At 43.5% G+C, this 23,030-nt stretch overlaps 1 protein-coding gene across 2 annotated transcripts in view; it reads right to left on the bottom strand.

The window, feature by feature from the left end:
* Window positions 1–23,030, bottom strand: part of si:ch73-335l21.1 (insulin receptor substrate 1-B) — a 51,430-nt gene that overhangs the window by 23,719 nt on the left and 4,681 nt on the right. Inside the window, exons 2-4 of one of the 2 annotated variants that reach the window (XM_035912496.2) lie at window positions 15,550–15,851; window positions 12,063–15,231; window positions 11,189–11,239 (exon numbers count right to left, since the gene is read on the bottom strand). In XM_035912496.2, the coding sequence (XP_035768389.2) occupies window positions 11,232–11,239; window positions 12,063–15,231; window positions 15,550–15,851 (3,479 nt within the window). In that variant the 3' untranslated portion in view covers window positions 11,189–11,231. The remainder of the gene's footprint in view (window positions 1–11,188; window positions 11,240–12,062; window positions 15,232–15,549; window positions 15,852–23,030) is intronic. The other variant, XM_006801748.3, reaches the window with a different exon arrangement.

Here is a 23,030-nt window from a genome sequence, read left to right as displayed (position 1 = left end):
TGGCGCTCTGTAGCTGGGATCATGCTCATACACGGAACTGGCACACTGCCCAGAAAACACGCAAACACACACACATGCACACGCACACACACACACGTACACGCACACACATGCACACGCACACACACACACACACACACACACACACACACACACACACACACACACACACACACACACAGTCAGACACATACAGATCATCACAGGACTAATGTATAATTTTTAGCTATAAGATCAAAAACAGCAAAACCTGCTTCAGGCAAATTTCCAGAGCTTTATGTCCTGTCACTTTTTAAATTGTAACTTAAAACCACATGTTTTTCAATTAGGGAGAGCTGTCTTCAGACTGATGCATCTCAACAACTGCTGGATAGAAATTTGACATTTTGTCCTCCTCTGGATTTCTTAGAACAACCACCAAGCTACTGCACACGTGTTACCAAAGGTTAGACTGCATTAAGATGGAACGAGGCGCTTGAGTGTTTTCACACGTTAGCTTTTATATCGATTAAATTGTCTCGATTCCCCCCCATTGGTGTGGTAATCGTAGCTCCACCTCCTTCCAGAGGTACAGATGCAATTACTGCGTTCACATCTGGCGATTCCACCTGCAGAGCGGTTTGTTCACCATTAAACGTGATCCAACCCGAATTACCAGGTGTGCCCTGCAAGTTTGGGCCAGGCATGCTTTGCATTCTGGGATGCGGCAGAGCACAACAGACGTGCAGGATGCACAAAGTGCAGCAAAAAGCCGTAAAACAAACCAAGGAGTCACTTGACAACCAGACAGATACAAGGGATAGGAGTAAATCCCCCATGTTATCCACTAGTCTCAAACATAGCATCTTCAGTCATGAACCAGTTCAAATCTTAATAAACAAACTACACATCTATAGAAACCTTTAATCGCCCCGCAGTACTAGGATACTACTTGAACCACACAGTTTACAAAGCAGTAAATCATATTTTTGTCAATTTATGTACGCAGCTATCCATCATAGACTGTATTTAAAAGATCAACATAGCAAAGCATGCCTTACTACCCGGCAGCTATCTTAGTAACACCTCTGAGTAGTTATCTCGAAGCATCATCTAGGTTAAGATCAGATATACTTTATTTTCATTGCAATAAATGCATTTTCTAAATGCAATAAAGTAAAATAAAAGTTATTAGCCAGAATGTCTGATAGCGTAAAATATCTCCAATTGAACAAAAACAAATGGGATTTGAAACATTTTTTTTAAAGAAAAAGAAAGAATTTGCCAAATCTGGGCATCTTAAAATATCTCAATGCAACAGTGGACATTGTAACAGTGGACTAATAACTTAAATTTTAGAGATTACCAGGACATAAAGCTTACATATACACATATACACATACATTTAAAAATAAAAAATGTTTTTTAAAAAAAAGGTTAAAAGGATTCCCGAACCCAGCAGAGCATTAGTAGTAATTGATAGTGCAAAAATCGCCATCATTGTAATATAGGGAGACCTAATTTTTGTAGCTGGCTATAAACATGGTAATTTCCACCGAAGCGAAAGACTTTAAACAGACGTGTCTGAGGGGGGATTGATGCACTTTTGGCGCCAGCCTCAAGTGGCCACTTTATAGGTTGGGGAACTTCTCTGCTTGCTTCATTTATCAGCCAGGGAGGTTTCTGATGATGCACACACATAATATGCAACATTCAAACACAGTCCCCACATTAAGTTGAAGGCAACTTCAAGAAAAAAAAGAAAGAAAAAAAGAGTCGGAGTTGGACAAGATTTATGCTCTGCAAGTTAACTGAAATCATCGCTCTGATCTAAATAAATGTAATCATGCGATCTGTTTTACATCTGACGGATGGCTTGGGTCACAGTCATAGGTGATTTATTTCATTTGTTCAAACACCTTGTACGCAAACACGGCTCGTACGCCCCAGAGGAACACGACTGTGAGAAAGAAAAATAAAAGTCTGGTGTGAAAATAAAAGGAGAGCGCAAAACAAAGAGCCCGCTCTGCAAGAGAGAGAAAAGACAGGAAGAGCAGAAGAAGAAAGAAGTCTGGAGCGCGGAGGAGGTAGGAATGGTGGGCCGAGGGGCTTTGTTCGAGAAGAGAATGAGCAACAACAGTACCGACAAAAGAGAAACAGTGTGTGTGTGTAAGTGCGCGCATGTCTGTGCGTACGTGTGCGTGTGTTTGTGGTAGATCACAGTCAGGTCACTGAAGGTTACTTTAGCTATTAATTGAGGAGATTTTGGCTGATCCCTGCTTCCTGAAACATGATTGGCTTTTCTGTTGATCTGATGATCTGCTTTGAGCCTTTCCTATTAAGAGGTGAGAAGTCTGTCTGTGTGTGTGTCTGAGTGAGTTAAGTGTGTCGTTTCAAGCATGTGTGTGTAAACCAAACAAACTGAGACTTTTTAATGTAACTAAAGTGGTGAAAAGCAAGCAAGTGCAGGTGTAGCAATCATATGCTCTTCTATCAAATCCTGTGACAGCTTCAACAGTGGAAAGCCTCAAATCGCGCGCACACACACACTTACTCTGTCCAGCGGCGCCTCTTTGACTGACCAGGCTGCCAATACAATTCACTGTGTTCTTGTGTGCCGAATCCATGTGAATAAGGTACTAGTTAGTCAAAACATGACCAGAGTGCGGAGCCATTAGCCAACGTTTTACCAGCTAATTATCATTCGAAGGCCGGGCAGCTCACCAGTAACACACACACACAGAACAAAAAGCAGCACAATTAAGGTCCTGTCAAGGAGCTCTAGAGTAAATGATTTAAGCCCAAGCTGAGTCATTTTGTGGATGAGAGAAATAAAGAGATTCATTAGTGAAGAAGATAAAAAAAAGCCACTCCTGTGAGAATTAATATTCATTTATTTACAATTTGTAGCATTTCATATAGCCAAAGGATTACTGAGACCCAGGAATAAAAACAAACAAATAAAAGAATATTCACATATTAGGCACAGGATTGCAGAGATTTATATTTTGTCATATTATTCAGAGTCTCTTTAAGCCTGACATGACTGCTGTTGTGATATGGTGCTATATACAAATAACGAATGGAACCGAATAGAAAATGCTCACACACTTCAAACCTCTGCAGGTCTCATTAAGTTAATTCTAGTGCCAACACTTCATTATTCAAAGTGTTGCTGAACAACAGTTCGCTTGCTGCTCCTTTGTGCATCTTTATTGCCACGATGCTCTTCTCACATCCTTTTAGCGCACATCATCTCATCTCACCGAAACAGACTGAAGGTGTGTGGGGAGAGAGTGTAAGGGCTGGACTAAGACTGGCCTTTTGAGACCTTTCCTTAACCCATGACCTGAAAAACAGACTCTTTTGGTCTCAATAACACAAAGAAGTTTGAAAAACCCTGGCAGCCGCTTGTCATCAGAGAAAAATGTGTACGCCTACAATTGATTGGCGAGCGGCTGCTGAAAGATTGGTCACACAGTGGTTGCCGCATGCACAACTTGAATGGAAGAAGCCAAACACTCATCTAGTATTCGCTGAGCGATAGCCAAACGGCTGAGAAATACACATTTTCCCTAGAAAACAGAGGTTGCCAGGGGCTCACCGATCAGTCTTTAGGCCCCAATGAGACCTAATGCTCATCCTGCACTAACACATTAAACAGATAAGAGAAAAATGCTTCAGGGTGTGGCTACCATCCTGCTGAAATTTTGCGAAATATCCCCCGATCATAGTCAAATTTAACCCTCACATGTTTATTATTAAACACTCTGTGAATTTGCTGCCCAGTATTTCCAGTAAGGAAATTAAAGCTTTCCTTTAAGATTCAAAACTGTAAAAAAAACAAAAAACAGATGCACCTTGATAACCAACCTGACTGGCTACCGATTGCATTGGCTGATAGTCTCCAAACTGCAGGTCACGCATGACAGACATGTTTTCAAAATACTGCCCTTAGCAGTCAGATGACTTTCTGAGTACCTCGTCGACCTTTGCGAACCTTACTTACTACTGCGTGATTCACATCAAAGTGTGTTTAACTTTTACTGTCGTGTTGCAGTTGGATCAGTTGACAAAGTACTCGCCGGTGTGTGTACTAGAGAACGTAAGCGATACATGAAGCGTAGTGAAGGATGTGTCCATTACATCAAGGGCCGGAAATGAGATACGAGCCCGGCAGGACGTGTGGAATTACTGGAATTAGTCCCACACACACACACAAAAACACACATTGTGTCCCATCAGGTGATCTGTCCCGCTTCAGCTTCATGTGATGAGCTCAAGAATGAAGCCGCTCAGGTCTGTGGCTCTCGCTCTGACCTTGTGATACTATACTGTCAAAGTCACACTCATTTATAACCCACGTGTCATTTTTTCACCTCCATCAGCAAGATCGCACCAAGCAGGATCCAGGCATGAATGTGTGCACCACAGCCTGGTTAAGGCCTCGGGAAGAGGAGTTACTGAAAACAAAACCAGCTGTGTGATAATATGTTGGTAACGAGGGAGTGAAAAAGAGTCGAGCAATTAATGAATCAATTTTCTTTACACTTGAGCACCATAGCAACAAACACCTGCTCTCTATTCAGGCAGTATTCAGTGTGTAAAGTCGATTTTTCTTATCTTCATCCAAGTAAATTAACTTATTATCGCTCATGAGTCTCCCAGATTAATCACCATTGCTCTAAAAACACCCTGAAAACCATCCTCATTGATTCTCCACGCTTGCCGGCGTTCCAGGCTTTTGCATTTGAGAGTCAACAGCACTTTATGAAAGGGCTTTTTGATGTCTGTCAAAGCGTAGCAAATAGAAATAGTATGAAAGCAGATATGTAGGAGAGATGGTAAATATTACGAACTCATGTATGCAATCCGCAAATAAGAAAACAATCCACTCAAAAGCAGAATTTACAGTCCAGGTCACCTCGTGATTGAACTGTGCTGCAAATACTGCGCTCGCTGATTCAGTTTAGGGTTTCTGAAGGTTCAACATGTGTGCGGAGAGGCTGCACGGTGTCACACACATGCACAATGTCCAACACATACACCAGAGATTTAGTCTGTATTCATTCTGCAGAACCAAATCCTCCCATTTCCTCTTCTCCCTCACACCGCACTCAGTGGAAGATTAGTTTGTGACGGGGAGGACAGCGGGCAACATCTGAAACAACGCACACACACACCGAAAATGGAAAGTCCATCCACCACTCCCCATGAAGGCAAAAGTCAGCAGCTAGTTTTTTTACTTACGTAACACAGCTTAATTTATACTACTTTATATCAGGTAAAATACTGATTTAATCTGATGAGATAGTGTAATTGGTCACTGAACGTACTCCAATATTGGGGCTTCTGACCCCTTACACAAGATTAGGATTTAAACCTAATAGGTGTTGAGTTAATGCTCTTTTTGAGTCGGGATGCACTGATCCAGCTTTTACTGGTTCCAATATGAAACAGATACCTTGGCTTAAACCCCAGCTGGTGACGGCAGATGGCTGCCTCTCCGTAAGCCTAGTTCCCCTTGTTAAAAGGGAGTTTTTCCTTCCCACTATTGCCAAATGCTTGCTCATAGGAGGTCGTCTGATTGTTGGGGTTTTCTCTGTCTTTAACCTATAATATTAAACGCATTGAGGCAACTGTTGTTTTGCTTTAGTGCTATATAAATAACACTGATTGACCTGGCTTGAATTAGGGGTATCTGTCAATACTGAACACCAGTTCAACACCAAGGTTGAATTATTAACTCTAATGACTCTTTCATGTGTAAGGCAACATCAGTCTTGCTTTAAAGAGAGAGACAAAAGCCAAGAGCCATGAAAACTAATTTGATCAGTTTAATGAAAAAACCCAAAAAACCATACAAATGCAAAAAGATCCCACCGATATCCCGTCTAAATATCAAATCGGTGCTTCCTGCTTCTCTAGGGATCTCTATAAAGTTGTATATATTTAATGAACTAACCAGAAAGACTTCTACAAACAGCTGGAAGCAAGAAACACAACTTCAGATCCTTCATCAGACCGTGATTTTTAACGAGTCTCTTTAATAACCTTTAAAAAAATTGGTCTGTGTGTGTGCCTCTGGCAACTTACAAACTGTAAGCTTTGTGTTCACTGTGGAGCAAACATCTGGATACATGATCCACACGCATTCAGAATCATGTCTGGATTTGCTGCCCCGCCCCATCAGTAACATCATCTTAATTTCCGATTCTCTTATTCTTCGTTCTTATGTTGAACCTACTGACTACTACATGACCCAAGGTGAGAATACACATGCACAGCACTGCGTGTGCAGTAATTTGTCGCGGCGTGGCTTTCCGTAACCTGATCCCAGTTTGTCTTCAGTCTTCTCTCAGCTTAAGTTACGTATTGTAAGCAGTGTTTTTAACAATGTATGAATCATACCAAAGGCCTAGGGGCAGATTTTTAAGAGAAATAAGGGGTACTGTTGCTAGTCTGGAGATTATATACTTTCAGGCTCACACTGCTGACTGTCGCTAACCATTACCGCAGTGTAGTGAATTCTGCATTTCTGCATAATAAGTAGGTGTGCTCACAAAGCTATGTGGGAGTATATGTGTTAGTAATCAACCCAAATTACCCCTCAAGCTTTTGGATTCACCCGACTGGACCATGGCGATGCACACAGATGACATCATAATATGACTGAAGTCAGTGGGGGAGGTGGAGGGAGTTCTCCGACAAACACGCGTGCAGCGGGACGGACACACACGCATGCACAACCTTCAACCCTCCCCCAAAACCCAAACAGAGGAGGCTTGTTGCTATGTGCGGTGTGAGTTTAGTAACTCCCTGAACGGACCACCCAAACAATGCACACTGGACTTCAGAGGACACAACCTTGACTTAAACAAAAACAAAACAAACCTCTCAAATCCAGAAGTTATCGAAAGAATCTAAATAACCGTGGGAGGAATAATATATTTCACAAAACCCCACAGAACTAAACCTCTCAGATGTTCTTGTGCAACTACAATGCTTTTTTTTTTCTGGATCTCGTCCCGGGGGGCAAATCAGTTGCATTATTCTGGAATTAGCCTAATGAAGGAACATTTAATTTGAAGTGTGCAAAATTCAAGCTAATTTCCAGCATATTATGCATTATGTAATCATGAGATGCAGGAGTGCACCTCCCACCTAGTCGTGTTTGTCATCCGTACAGCCAACTGTACAACAGATGAATACCAGAGAGGAGAATCTGGGAGGCTAAGGGGTACATAAATCTGGGATTATGAAATTGCTGTAAGTAACGGTATTGCTGCTGGTCTCCCTCGAACCAGAAGGCTCTAACACTAAATAGATACATACCATTTTAACAGCAAATAACACTGGTAGCACTCAAATTCTTAACACCATCCTGATGAACTGCTAAGAATTGCAGTCACATATCATGCTTGGATTCAGCCACCACATGTTTTGTCCTGCTGCACATCTGTGTGCAGTTACGCTCTGCATAAATATGAGCCGAGTTGTATGTCACTGCGCTCCGAGACTAACTCTTCGGAGCAGGCTGGAGCTCGGTTTGCCTCCAGCACAAACAGAAATCACAACTGATAAACAACTTGGAGCACAAATGCATACGTAGCTTCACCCTCTCCCGGGGGTCGTGTCCCAGCCACGTGGGTCTGTTTTACATAACACCACTAGTGCTGTCAGTCTAACCTGGCGCTGGTTTGGATTACATGCACAGCGAGACGAGCCTGTCGCACTCTGGAAAACTGTGAGGAATTTACAAACGTGAGGTTTGCTGTAGATCGGAGCATCATTCGGCTGCTTAAAGAGTAGTGCTAAATAAACACTTGTATAATTCGATAACACCTTAGGATAATTAGTTTCCTCCATCATTCATTGGTAATAATGGCACAATAGTCATAAATTGAATTCGCTGGGATCTACAAAAATTCAGCAACGTGGTAAAAAGTAAAACAGCAACTAGAACACAAGACAAACCACTTTTAGATATATTTTAAGATATTCAGTGCATATATTTATAATGTAATCAGCCCAATCACAAGTTGCATATTGCAACATAGCTGTTTCCAAACAAGTGCTGACATTACAAAATTATGTAGTATGTAATCACAGGTTAAAGGTGGGAAGTTCATCTCTGCGATGTCTCCAAATCAAGGAACCTCTGTATGTGTGCACGATGTGGTTTGGATGAGTAGTTCTAATATTCAAGATGCTTTCTGCTACACATAGCCTGCTAGTGAAGTAAAATTAAAGTCTCACCATTTGTAATAACACCACAATGTGTACTGTGCACATCATCTGTGAAAGGAGGTGCATGCTAGGGTTGGGTGATTTGCTCCGTAGTCCAGTTCCCCCATCGTCCCTCATTGTGACATTGCCAATGACCAACAGCATCGCCCCACAGTGTGCATCCAAACACAAGAGAAACACGTACACCTGTAGTTCATATATCATGAGGCTGATGAATTTGGCTGACTGTAACTAGTTAACATAGGTTTTTGGATATCAGCTGAGAACCACGAAGTCTTTGCAACTGTCAGTCACACATATTAATATATGTGAAAGTGCACCATGAATCTATAGCGGCAAACTCAGTTTATCATGAATCTAAGAAACGTCTCTGACATCATCGTCCATTAACGTATGCACACTTTCTTAAAGTTACAAAATAACACCATTAACTGTTTTTTTCTTTACATGTTTTACTTGCCATGCACTGAGGAAGGTGGTGGCAAATAAATAATGAATTAAAATAATAAGCTGCCTCTCCAAAGAGTCAAACTTCATGCCAATAACTTCATTCAGAGTTCAGGGTAAGATGAGGAGAATACCTAGTGACTAAATCAGAGCATGGCAGGCTTTGTATACCTCAACTTACCAATCACATCTAGGCTTAACTGAATACCACCGATATGTTTGGTTGAAAATTCCTATAAGGCATCCTTATGGAGCACATTTTGGGAAGCAATTTTAGGAGCTACAGGTTATTTTGGGACTGGAACAGAGATCCCCCTCCAGATGGTGAAGAAATAAAATAATTGGCCTCTGAGGAAAAAGATAATAAAATTCGTTCACATGGTTTTCCTGGAGAAAATGCTGCAAGCGATCACTGATTTAATTTGTCCCCAAAAGAAAAAAAAACATCCTCTCCACTTCATAATCTAATGTTTCACTCAGTTCTGCTGAAGGTCACCAAACTCCTCCATCACACGGGACAAAAAATAAAATAAATAAATAAATCAGCACGACACCGGCTCAGCATCTGTAAAACGCAGCACAGATGCTCAAACTGTCTCCATAAAATTCACCCAAATTTGTTGCAACTGATTTAATTTTTTGTGTTGTTATTCTAAAAGACGAACTGGGTTTGAAGTAGCTCAGTCTGCCTTTTCCTCATTGCCCCAACTGTGATGGGTTATTTTTAAACGCTACTTATTGCATAACTGGAGTCCAAAAGGAGTGTTTCTGGCTCTCGTCCCACTACGGATGTTCAATTTTAGCCTTTGCCCCTCAGAGCCAAAAGAACGCACCCCTGAGACATATACAGTCTCTTCCTATACAAGCTGGTGCCTGCTGGAAAAAAAGCCCTGTAATTACAGCAGATCTGAACTCCTTAAAAAACACACACACATACTGGATTGACACAGACAAGATAATTAATCCTTTCAAAACTGTATTTTTCGGTGTAGAAGTTGACAGATTGGACGTTATGTACCATCTCTCCATGTCTGCGTTTCTTTCTCGCATTGCTGCTGCAAAACAACAAGATGCGTTTTCCAAACGTGCCTGCTCTTAAAGGACTGTGCTGAAACGCAGTGTGAGTGGGGAGGCAGAAAGACAAAGGACGTCTTCAGCAAAAGAAAAAAAAATTGTTGAACAATAGTGCAGAAGGGAGGGAAGGAATTTCAAAAATCCATCAGGCAAGAAGAGGAGCGAGGACAAGCAGTAGATGTGATGAATGCAAGCTGTCCAGAGGAAAGATGAATGCAGGAATAAAGAGTAAAATAAGAAAAAAAAAAAGTAAGTTGGAGGGCGCAAATTACAGAGTACATGAGAAAAAAAAGGTTCAGGAGAGTCCAGTAGTCTTGGGGTTTTGGTCCTGCTGGGGCCTGCCAGCCCACCGCGGCAAAAACACTCGAACAAAAGGATCATTTATTGGAGGAGGAGGAAAGAGGGGGAGGGATGAAAGGAGGAGGAACACTGTACAGAGGCATTTGAGAGTTGTGTGAGTGAGGACTGGCCCCATCTCAACATTCACAGCCAATGTGTAACATTCCCCCCCTCCCGCCCCAAACGCTGCACCGCTGATGTTCTCAGCAGCCAGAGCCCATATGGTCCTTCTGCGGTAGCATGCTAGCATCTCTATGTAAAATACACAGAAAACTCATGCATCTTCCACAGAGACGGCCTCACGTCTCCAAATAAAACTAACGCAGCGGGTATGGACACAAGCCGGTGGTTCATTTCCATCCGTGGAATGAAAACCAACTGTTGAGCCGCGCTCACTGAAGGATCCCATGATGAATTTCTGCTAATGCCTCAAATTCTTCATTGATTCCAACGTTTACCACAAAAAACAACAACAACAAAAAATGAAAAAATCCCAGAGAGGATTTAGGTCCAGCACGGCCCACGGTGCAAATCACGTGGAAGCAAACAGGCCTTCATAAGCGGCGAGGCTTGGCAGGATGCATGCATCACAAGAGACCCACTGTGGAAGCTTAAGCAAGACTACTGAGTGTTTTACTGATGCATATAAATTCCCCCCATCTCCATTTAAATGCTGCTCTATCTGCTTAAACTGCAGGCGTCCGTTGCTTAACGGGCCAATTTAGTGCAGACAGAGGTTCAAAGGGAATGTTTTTCTATGAGGAAAATGCCTCAAAGGGAGTTAGTTAAGGCATTGTTTAGCCGCGGTGGTCCCCCACAGCTAGAAAATTGCTCCACACAGGAGGAGAAAATGTAAATACAATGAAAATCCATTATCCAGCCTCAATGACCTCATTGAATGTGCAGAGAAAAAAAAATGCTGACTTTAAATGCAGCAGGAACTCTACACACAAAGTGCATGTGATTACAGGAAAACACTCATCATAAAACATTTTTGTTAACTCTGCAGTGGGCTCAACTAAACATTCAAAGCTTTCAGCTTAGATTAAGTAATGTGCAAATCACAGCACGCAATGCTTTCAGGGCCAAATCTACAAACCTGGAACTTCTTTCAACTCTTTGCATACTTTCCTACATACGTTTTAGAGCTCTAGAAGTGCAAAAAAAAAAAGAGAAGATGATAAAAAAAATCTGAATTATAATTCAAAATTTCTTTCTCTCACAGCAATCTCCTCAAGTGTCATAATGGAGCATTTTAATTTGACAGGTCAACAGAAAACAGGGTCAAAGTTCATCTTTATTGAACTTAAAGCAGAACGCTTCAGTGGCAATTGTGAATGGTTTCCTTTGCTAAGAGTGGGACTGCAGCGAGATGTCTCAGACAGCTCTTCTCCTCAACAAACAATGGCTCAATCAGAGCAGAATGATTCTGATTCTGATGTTTGTCATAAATGTATTAAAAACGGATCCCAGTTCTGCTTTTAAACTCCCAATAGGGAAAAGCAGCACTGAGCATGCATGGACAATATTCAAGAAGCCTCAGATTAATAGCAATTTCCACAACTTCGATATTTACTGATATTTCAGGAGTCTGTCTGACCTTTAACACCTTATCTAATCATATCAGCTGAAGAGTTTCTGTACACCAAAGCTCAGAGAGGTAAATCAATTCATGATTTGTCAGAACAGCTAAGCTTTGGCTCTTACTGCAGATTATGCAGACAGTCACACAAATAAACAAGTCTCTACATTTCAATCTGGCGCCAGGTAAAGTTTGAATACAAACATCGATGGATAGGGAGGCTGTGCTCTATTGGATTATCTTGAAAGCATATTCTTTTTCATTCTGAGCCATGTGATTGCAGGAAAAGAAAAGAGAGATAGAAAACCTATGAGCATAGTGGTGACATAGAGATCACAGAGTCTGTATGAAGACAAAGACATGAAGTGGGGGAAAAAATAGCAATTCTTACCAGTTCCCTCCTTGCTTCCATTTTGGTGCGTCCGCAGCTCCTCTGATTTGTAGAAGTCAATGCTGGCGTACGTGTTCAGGCTGGAGCTGCCACTCCCGCTGCTGCCGACTGATGCACCTGCCGCCCCCACCCCAGAACCAGAACCCAGTCCAGAGAAGAGGCGAGATGGGGCCTGGCTGCCAGAGGGCCCATCCAGTCCCACGTGGGGGCTCTCCTTGTTGGCCAAATCCAAGTCTATGTAGTTAAGGCCTTGCTCTGCAGATGAGGTCTGAGCATTTGTGGGAAGAGTTTGCTGTCCAGGAAGGGGGAACTGAGTGGGAGATTCAGTCACAACACCATTGCCCCACAGCATGCTTTCAAAGCCCAGCCGGCGGGCTACAGACTGGTGTTCAGGAAAGAGGGAAGCAGTTGAGGAAGAAGTCGAGGTAGAGGTGGAGAGGGAAGTTGAAGCAAGGAAGGTTTCTGAGCAGTGCCGTCTGCGTCCTTGGGGGTCGGCCCGGATAACTTTAGCTCCCTGGTCTGGGTTGGGTCCTGTTTTGGATAGGGGAAAGTCTAGACCCCGTGGCAGCACAGATGTATCATCCCTGGTGGGAGATGGGCCTTTTGGGGAGACGCTAGATGATGACCGGGGGACAGGGTTGTTATTCAAACTGAAGGCCATCTCTGTGTAGTCTCCACATGATGTAGGAGACTCGGATTTGGTCACTGATGGAACGCTTTCTCTGTTTTTCCTAAGTGGGGCCTCTGCCACTTCAACCTCATCTTCATGAGGTTCAGTATTATCCTCATTACAGGGTTTAGGGGCATGAGCAAGCGTTGGGGGTGTGGGAGGGGTATGGAAAGAGGGGAAAACCAGCGGGGTAAGAGAGAGTGGTGAGGGCGATGGAGAAGGGCCCAGGTCCATGTTGACGTACTCAGAGGCAGCTGGTGGAGTGATCGGGGCAGATGGGCTACGGGAAAGGGGTATAAAGTTTCCAAAGGAAGAAGATGGCTTCGGTTGAGGCTGCTGGCTGCTGGAGCCATGAGGCAGCGATAATCCATGCCTTAGACCCCTACCACGACCTAATCCTATCCCAGTCGGATTGCCCTTCTCCCCCTTGAATTCAATGCTTACATATTCCCCAGGGCTCTTAGGTTCTGGTGGCAGAGGGTTCTCACGAACTCTAGGAAGAGTGTTCGCTTTGGATACGTCAACAAACAGGCTAACAGGTCTGCTTCTAGTATAGCTACCCTGCTTGGACAACCCACCAGAGCCTCTTCTCTGCTGCTGCTTACTCCCATCCTTGGACTGAGTTCCCCCAGTCACGTTACTCAAAGCCTGGGTAGTTCGCTCGTCGCTCTCACCCAGACTTTCACTGCTGGCTGAGCTGGAGGAGTACGAGGAAGATGAGAGAGACAGGTGGCGTCCAACTACTGCATTACCAACTGCTGCTTGCTCCTGAAGCCCTCTAATAGGTTTACCGCCACCCATTCCCCTCCTAGAATTCCCATTGGGCCTTCTTCCTCGTCCAGGACCATCATCAAAGTGTCCGGTAGAGGGGCTATGTTTATAAGACCTGGGTAGGGAATAGTAAGAGTACACCATCTTGGGACCATGTTGCTGCGGACTGGTCTCCAAATGTGATGAGTGCTCAGGAGGTGGGGGACTGCCGTTTACAGAACGTGCACTAATTGGAGACATGTTCATATAGTCACTGCCTGGCCTGCTGTCTGCACTGCCACTGCCCACCCAAGCCCCACCGGAAAGACCTCCACGCTGGTCAGGGGAACAGCTGCTATTAGGGGACATTATCATATAGCCATCAGAAGTTGGTGGAGGTCGAATCTGCTGTGGAGGCGACACGCTGTTGTTAGGAGTCATGGCCATGTAATCATCAGCAGGTTTGGAGTCTGAGTCGGGGACCGAAACGGCCAGTGACTGGGAAAGGGACGTCGGAGGCTGAGTAACTCCAGGTAGCATTGACATGTACCCATTGTCCACGCCTAAATCTACACTACCACCTGCTCCTCCAGTGCCTTCAGCTTTAAACTCTCCTGCCACATCCAAGTACCCGCCTCCTCCCCCTGCCAACCCAGCACTCATGGCAGATTCCTTCTGTGTAGAAGAGCAGGTGGAAGTAAAAGACTCTCGGCTCGTGCTTCTTGACATGATAGCGTAATCGGCCGAATCGTCATCTGCTGGCTCCTCGGCTCTGCGCTGACGTGGAGCCAGCCTTTCCAGGGCCATAGGAGGTAAAGAGGCCCGCTTGCTCAGCAGCCTGCGTTCAGCTTCACATTCTCGACTGGAGGAGCGGCGTAGAACTCTTTTAGTTTGGGAGCCAGAGGTTGGTGTTCCTGGTGTTTGCTGGGAGCCACTTCCTTGATTACTGTTGCCACCACCACTACTACCACGTTGGCCCATTAGGATATAGTTGGCCCCATCTTCACTGAGGGACTGACTACTGACACTGCCAACAGAGCTTCCAGGGAGGCTAGGAGAAGGTAGAAGCGTGTGATCTCCAGGACTTGAACCATATTCGTCCGAGGAGCCGTAGTCACTGGGTGAGCCTGAGACAGAGGCTCGATGAGAGGGAATACGACTGTAGGCTCCAGACCCCGGAGCACCAGCACAAGACGTTAAGCCTCCAAACTCTGAGCCATGACCAGAACTAGAGGACAGACTTGGAGCTGGGGACGGAGCTGGGGTCGAGATTGAGCGCATCAACCCTAAAGGAGTTTTAGCAGTTGTGGTGGGTGCTGAACGAGCTGATTTTGATCTGAGGATTGGGGTGTTAGAGCAGGAGCCATTGGTGGAGGGGCTGGAGTTCACTCCATGGATCGGTGTGGCACCTGTTATCCCATCCTCCCCTTTCCCCCCATCACTTGCAGTGCGAGACCTCGGGAAGCTATGCCTTGGCGTGGGAGAAGCGTTGGCACAGTTGATGGGTGCTCCACTGTTAGTTCCTCCAGGGGGCTCGGTTCGGGGCCGGCGGGCGAAGCCAACCTGGCTAGGAGGAGGGTTTGGGTGGTGGCGGCGTGAGGGAACACTGATGGGGTTAGAAGCAGTAGCACCTCCTCCAGGGCCAGAGTTGGACTGAGACTTGCTGCGCTGGCGGAACTCCTCACTCAACGCCTTCATGGCCTCTAGCAAGGTTTCATGCATGTTTTGGGCGACTACTGAATCATCCACCTAGGACAAGAGGCAAAAAGAATCTGATAAAGGGAATGAAATCACAATATGATCGATTTTATATTCATATAATGTATTCAAAGTTAAAAACTACTACACATTAAACCACTAACATCTTAAAGACAAAGTGCTCTGTATTTAAATCTTAGATTGTCATGGAAACTCTGTTTAATCTCCTTTTTCAAAGCCATGAAGCCTTACTCTGACAAAACTTTGACATTTCTTTCACTCTGCTGATTGCGGGCTTTTAAGATATGAGTAGGATTGGAGAATGAAAATAACCATCAACATGAACAGAACTGTAGATTACAGGCTCACCTGCATCCAGAACTCGCCCGGGCCTGTCACTGCAGAGCGTCCCACCTCAACGAAGAAGAAGTTTTCTGAATGGCCGCAGCGTCTCACGTTCATCAGCTGCAGCACCACGGCGGCAGCATCAGAGTTGAGCTTCACAAAGTTCACCGTCTTGTCGGTCAGGCAAAGGCGGTAGATGCCAACCAGGTTCTTGGCCTGACCCAGGCCTTTGGGCCATACCTTTACCTGCCATACCTCTTTGAATGCTGGTCCAGGATTAGGCACTCCATAGTCTCCTGCACCGCTGCCGTCATTAGGATTCTTACCTAGAGGGACAGAACGGGGAAAGAGTGAGATTAAAAGGTTACTGGGATGAAAACAAAGAGAAAGATAAGAGATTAAACTATTAAAAGTGAGGATTTATGAAGAGCACTGGGAAGTATAGCTGTTGCAACAAAGGACTGACATGACTTTGATGCACCTGTAAATAAAAGAAACAACTGATAAAATCTCTATTATACGCCTGTTAGTTGAGAGCAAGCTGTCTTTGTTATGTAAGCTGTGCTGTGGCCGAGCTTTCCATATATTTCTAAAACAGATCCAAGTATAAACTGGGCACGCACTGGCTTGTGAGACCGGATCATTGTACCTGCAGGCTCCATGCCTGTGGTCTCATTTATCAGCTACACAGGCATCCTGACACACACAGAGGCACACATACAACCAGTGTGGGAAAATTAAACTCTTGACAACTGAAGCTGAACATAAGAATGATGACTATGGAAAGGAAAAAAAAAACAGCTCTGTGGAAAACCTTAAGAGAAGCGACTTGGAAAATGCTTAATAAGAAATGCTTCTCCAAAACAAACAATGCAAATCACTGGCAGGAATCCTAACGGCACACCCTTAACAGCTATTTTCTCAAGCGGAACTGACAACAAAAACTGGCTTTGTAAACTAATAAATTGAAGTTTCTTTAAGCAGCAGCACAGGCAGCACATTCACCCTTTGTGTTAAGTGTGCTGTAGTCAGATACCAGAGGCCTACTGAAGCCAAAACACAAGAGAAAACGGCCCAAAGTGATATCTGATCCTAAGTTAGTAGGGGCCAAACAAAGGCATGGGACTTATCTAACCACCTAATATTTGTCTGACTATTATCCCAGGAAAGTACCTTAATACTACGTTGTACTGCAAATCATTGTTAGCGGCTAGTGACACTACCTTTGAATATATGACAGATTTACATCTAAGCTCATTTATATCCACACACAAAAGACGTCAACATCTGTTGACTAGCACGGATTATAGGAACAACATTATGTGAGTCATGTTTAGGGTGGATTTCGTATTATTCTCCAGGGAACCACCCTAAAAAGTTCCTGAAACTTATTTTCACATGTCCCACATTTCTGAGATACCTCTGTTATGTTGCCAGTTTGGATATGTCTGAGCATGATAACCATCTATGACACAAACTCAATCAAACTAATGACAAGGCTAAAGAAACAGACCTCAACATCAGAACTCACCTGTTCCCTTGAATGGAACAGGATGTTCTTTGTGCATTTATAGTGAGCTTAAGCACCTGCCTTATTAGCCTACCACATCTGGCATACTGAAGGAGACGACATATTGAAATAAGGAAAGTTCTATTTTTAAAAGGGTTATCTCATTGAAACCACTGGTTTGCTATATATTATATACATATATATATCTGCTGATGTTCCAACAAAGCCAATGTTCAAATTTGTTCTCTAGAATCATTTTATCGTCTGATTTACTTTTAGTTCACCATCAGTTAGTCGTATTTACACATTTCTTCTAATTTATAAATTTTAGCTAGCTAGAATTTTTACCCACGATGTTTAGCTAACAATTTCTTTAGCCAAATGTATTTTTAGCTGTTAGCTTCATCTTAAGTTAATCATTTTGGACTTTTTAAGTCAGAATTTTAGATAAAATATATAACATATATAGATATATTTATACAATAAAAAAACCCACTGGATTTAAACGTTAATGGTCAAAGAGGCACCATATTGATATAATACTGCAAACTGCAAGATTTTACGCGGACAAAGCAAAATATTTTTGATTTCAATAAGCACAAGCGAGAAATAATTAAGGAGTCCTGACCGATCTTCTCTCCAAGTTAGGAATTTTGATAATTACGATCAGTTCACCGAGTCGCAGCTGTTGAGCCACACGATTTAATTAATGCACATAACTCTCTTCCTGTGGAGATGCACCTGTGGATCCTGAGAAGCTTCAAACTGAAGCAGCTGGAAGGAACAAACACAACTTCAGCTTCAGTAAAAGCTGCATTTAGTGGTGAGTCTGTTTAAGAACCTCTTATACACAAATTTCTGTTTAATGGCCAGTGCTGGTGCTAAAATATAGAAGAAGCCTCATGAAAAAAAAAAAGCTCTTTAACCCAACTATTTTTCTGCACAAAGGATTAGTGTTGATTTGTGCACTTATTTTACTGTCAATTCCAACTGATTATCCATTAGCTTTTGATTTTGATTCATGTACCTCTAGGAACTGTATAAGAGCCCACAGAGTGCTTATTGGTGGTAATCACTGCCTTAAGCTATAGTTTTGATCCAACAATGCAATATTATCACAATACTTTACCCACAATATGATATTACAAGTATTGCAATAATATACATTGTAATTTATCACTTTTTTAAAAGTGCAAATCACATCTTCAAAGTTAAACATTATCTTGTTTTATTAAAAGACATAAAATTATCTCACTCCAGTTATTTTTTTGTTGCAAAAAGGTCATACTGGCATTTCAACGCAGCCAGTTTCTGATAATGCAACAATTAACTTTGAGAAATCGATGTTCACATGTCGGCTTCTGTCTACATATACAGAAATTAACTTTTATATTTGTGCTCAGCAACCTTCCTGTCCCACAGGAACATAACCTAACATTCAGCTCACAGCAAGTTGAGTCAAGTCTTCTCGAGTTGTGCTCAATGACAGGGACTCATTCAGGCTGATATGTCTGCATTTATAAATTAGACAGAAATTATCTGCAAACCTTCAACAATCTCTCTGAGAGAGATTGCAGTCAGTCCAAGTAAGATGGCAACTGTCTCCAGAAAGGTTGCCTCCATGGTTGTGAGTGTGAAACACCCGCAAGTCTGGGCAAGCATTTAGTCAAAAGTTGCAATCGGTTATAGAATGTGAAAAAATTCATTACAATCAGTTTTTTATTTTTATTTTTTGGCGATGAAGGAGGTCTTTATCCTTTTTTTACCGATGCGACTGAGCTATTAGCTTGCTCGGAATAAGAAAGCAACTTTGTCAAGCTGTGTTTGTCCGCTGTTGGACAGTTTTTCAGTTTAGCCAATTTAATGTAAGTTTGCTATGCTAACATTATATCAGAAAGATGGTACAGACAATGAACCCCCAGAGCGTTTATATGCACCTAATAAAAATAAAAATCTGCATTTGATGTCCCTGGATCAATATAATATCACCATGCAAAACAAAGTGATTCTATGCTGTGTTGTTTTGTTTTTTTTATCCCCAGATTACGAGTTTTACAGTTTCACTATTGTTACGTACACAATCTCGGGGCTGGTGACTTCTCCGACTTTCTGAGGTAAAAATCTGTCTGTTCCACTTGAAAATTCCACCTTCGAAGTTCAAATTTCCAACAGAAGAATGACCATGTTTTACACAGATTCCCTAGTTCAATTCCAAGAGGAGACACAAACCCCTTCGGGGTTGTCACATTGCACATCTGGTGTAAAGAAAGGGAAAAAAAAACTGACAAATCAAACATGTGGAGCAGCCCGCTGTGGCGATCTCATTTGAATGAGGAACAGCCCAAAGTAGGTTTTCTATGGACGCTTCATTCTGTTTCCCCAAGCATCTGCTGGTTGAAAAGAAAAACCAACAACAAAAAAAAAACAATCCTAAAATGACAACCACATGTAGACCGGGACCCTCAGCATGCACAGCGAACATCACGTAACTGAGCTTCTGTTATGCAAACTGTTTTTCCAGATCCCAATCCCAAAACAGCTTTACATGCGATTGCACAAGAGGGAGAGGTCTGACGTGTCTCGCCGCGTCTCCGTCCACTCTTCTTACCCAAAATTGGAGGATCGCTCACGACTTGAAAGAGACCTAGAATAGATGTTTTGTTGAAAGCCAGTGAAGCTGCGGCTTCGCGGCTGTGTGTGTGTGTGTGTGTGTGTGTTTGTGGCACTCCCCCTATATTAGATGACTCACTCAAGGCCATGCACGGCTGTTTTCATGTGCTGCTTTTCTCTCCATGTGTGTGAATGAGCGCGAGGACCTCTGTGCAAGAAGTCCTTTTTGCTTCCTCGATTTAGATTTACAACAGGAAGAGACGGTTTTGGGACTTTTCAGCGGGGACCTATGGAATGAGGGACTACAGGAAATTGCAAGGAGATATAAGAGTGTCATTAAGAAAGGGGGTTAAAAAAAAAGAGCGTTATTCAAAGTTTATTTTGGGATTGCTTTGCCTAAAAGAATCTAATTACAGGCTTATTTCAAAATTCTTTTTTTCCCCTGCTCTCTGAGAGTGACTCAGATTGCAGTGCAGCACGATCCTTAAAGAGTATCTTTTTCTTTTCAAGAACCCATTTAAAATGTCTCGAGGAGAGTGTGAGCGTGTTGTTTGTTTTGAATAAAGCAAAGCCTTAAACCTCAGCTGTGCCCTCAACAGCACTTACACAAACACCCTTTATCTCAAGGCCGCTCTGGCTGTGTACTCTAATCGACAACCCACAAAAAAATAAAAACCCTTAAAGTATTTTAAAAGGTTTTTTTCCTGGAGTTCTATAGATTTGCAGGTGGATTCACACCTATGAAGCATTACAGTGCTGTATATAGTATGAATCACCCCCCTCGGCTTTCCTCTCGAGTATCTTTATGGCTGTTTGGTGTTTGTCGGAAAGAAAGCGGGGCATGGAGAGTTTATCAGTCGGTCAGCTTCCGTGCAGCACAACGCCCCTATGCTACATAATGAACCCTCAGAAAAACACCCACACAGAGTTGCAGATAATCTAAGGACCTAAGCCGGATGCACATGAAAGCACCTGGAGGTAATGAACCATCCGCGTGAAACCTGCTGGTTGAATACGGGCAACACACACACACACACACACACACACACACACACACACACTCTGACAACCTTGTCCCAACCTTCACAGATCATGCATCGTGCATATTTATTCGCAGTTTGAGGTGAAGATAACGTACACTGGCTTATTCACGCACCGCTTGTTTAGTCCACGTCCGCGGTGAGCACACACTGGAAGCCTGAAGCCTGGAGAGTGGGAGCCTGTGCGGGCAACACTGGCGCCTATTCACGCCGATTTATTTGCTACGCTTGAGCTGGCTCCCTCAAGATCACAGGTTGACCATAAAGAGGCCATAATCCAAGCTAATTTACTCAACTGCGATTTCAATTACGAGTTGTTGGCACTGAGGGGAAACTTGCTTTCCTATAGCCTTTTGTGCTACGGGGGTTGTGACGGGGTGAAGGAGGTGCCATATTTAGCCTCAAAGGCCGTTACATCCCTTGACAGCACCTCACTGAGTGGCGGGCTCATCACTGTCGTGGTTACCCCCAAAATCCTGGGAACTTGGCTGCAGCAATGCAGAAGTCCAGATACAATCAAGTAGTGACCATCTACGAAAAAATGCTTGAATTTGCAGCTAAAACTTCGTGGTTAGCTAATGCCGCCTGTAAATCAGGGGAAATTAGCTGGCTGGCTCTCATTGGGTCCTATTTCAAATTTCTGACCTCACTGCCCTAGCACGCTGTGCTGTAGGCCCACAAAAGACTGCACAGAGACTGGTGAGGGTAAAAACCCCCTCCATCTCAGCTACCGTGCCGCCCAGATCCACCCACGCTCACTTACCAGTGTACCAGCTCAGATAGATGGGAGACAGCTGTGTACATTTTATCCCCGCACGTATTTGTGAGAGACGAGAGCCACCCGGCAGTGAAAACAGTTGGTCTAATCTCTGGCTGACATGTGTACCCGTTTTCCTCTTTTCTAACCTCTCCACTTCATCCATTTCAAGCATCTGCAATCCCCCTCCTGCCCAACCCTCCTCACCCCACCCATCTCTCTAGGCCCACACTTGGGGGGCAACACCAGCATCCGCCCGGAGCTAGTTTCACATGTGGTCTCGGTTAGACAGGAGAGCGCACAAACGTACATGCATGGCTGCCTGAAATTATCGGTGACGCATTTAAGGTTCGCCGTTCCGACGGGACACGCAAGAAAGCTGCAAGAAACCCACCAAGCTGGCATCCGCCTCGGACTTTATTGGTCAGCGAGGCTCTGGGTTACTAAACTTTGTGTCGCACAGACCAAAACGAGACTGTGCGGAAGGAATTTTTAACAATACACAATGGGTTTGGGTTTTTATTTTTGTTTGTTTGCTTTGTTTTGTTTTGTTGTTGGGTTTTTTGTCTTTTTTTAACATTTCCAAAGTGGATAACTTGTATTTTAGAAATAAATCACTACAAAGTGCAGACCGATGCTCTGAAAACATCACGAGGAGGAATATGGTAACAGCAGCTCGTCAAAAAACACTGACTAAAAGCTTCTGCAACCTGCATTTGTAATCGTAGACTTATCAGTGCTGCTCGTGTTGCTTATGCTGATTAGCTACAGGAAGGTGTGGTGGTAACCGCCTGGTTAAAGCATGCTAATCTATAAAAAGCTTTTACGATCTTCTTTCCTCTGCTAGTTTTACGCGTTTGCACAGTGGATCATCTCCATCCATCTCCCTCTATCCCTACCATCCTCTGTCACACCAACCCTCTGCATGTCCTCCTTCACTACATCCATGAACCTCCTCCTTGTCTCCCTCTTTTCCTCCAGCTTCAGCGTCCTTCCCATCCTTCCTGCGCTTCTCTAGCTTTATCTCGAACCTGCTCGATCTGAGCGCGCCCTCAAAGCTGTAACAAGACCAAAAAAGAATCAGGATAACAGAGTTTACTTTTAGTTCACGATCCAAGTGTTGATGCCTGTGGTCAAAGTTGTACCTCATACACAGATAAGGTATAATGAAAGGAAAAGCTTGTCATATGACTCACACCCAAATGCTGCTTAAGTTTTTGTATGTTTTTTGTACATTTTTTTTAGAACAAGCACTGGCACAGGGCCGGTTCACTGTGATCCATTCACTGCTGCTACATGTATATGTTACTACAGGAACAGCATGGCACTAATTAAGGTTTTTGTTTACTACCACTGTTTCTGAAGCATCCCCCATGTGCGTGATGAATATCAACCCATGAACTTCCTGACCCCCAATATAACAACGTTAATGGGATACTATCGAGCAACATTAATCAGTGAGGCCTGCTATAAAAGGTTCCTATGCATTTAAAGCCACGCACGCTCCACACATCGGCACTTATTGATTGATGGTGCTGTTGCTGCTGGCCTCACTTTACTGTCAGTCAAAGAGAGCTCAGCTCCAAGC

Source organism: Neolamprologus brichardi, chromosome 3, assembly GCF_056152115.1.
Source record: "Neolamprologus brichardi isolate AB-2024 chromosome 3, ASM5615211v1, whole genome shotgun sequence".
Lineage (NCBI taxonomy): Eukaryota > Metazoa > Chordata > Actinopteri > Cichliformes > Cichlidae > Neolamprologus > Neolamprologus brichardi.
Note: the sequence above shows the minus strand (reverse complement) of the source record. Positions and strands in the feature narration are given on the sequence as shown.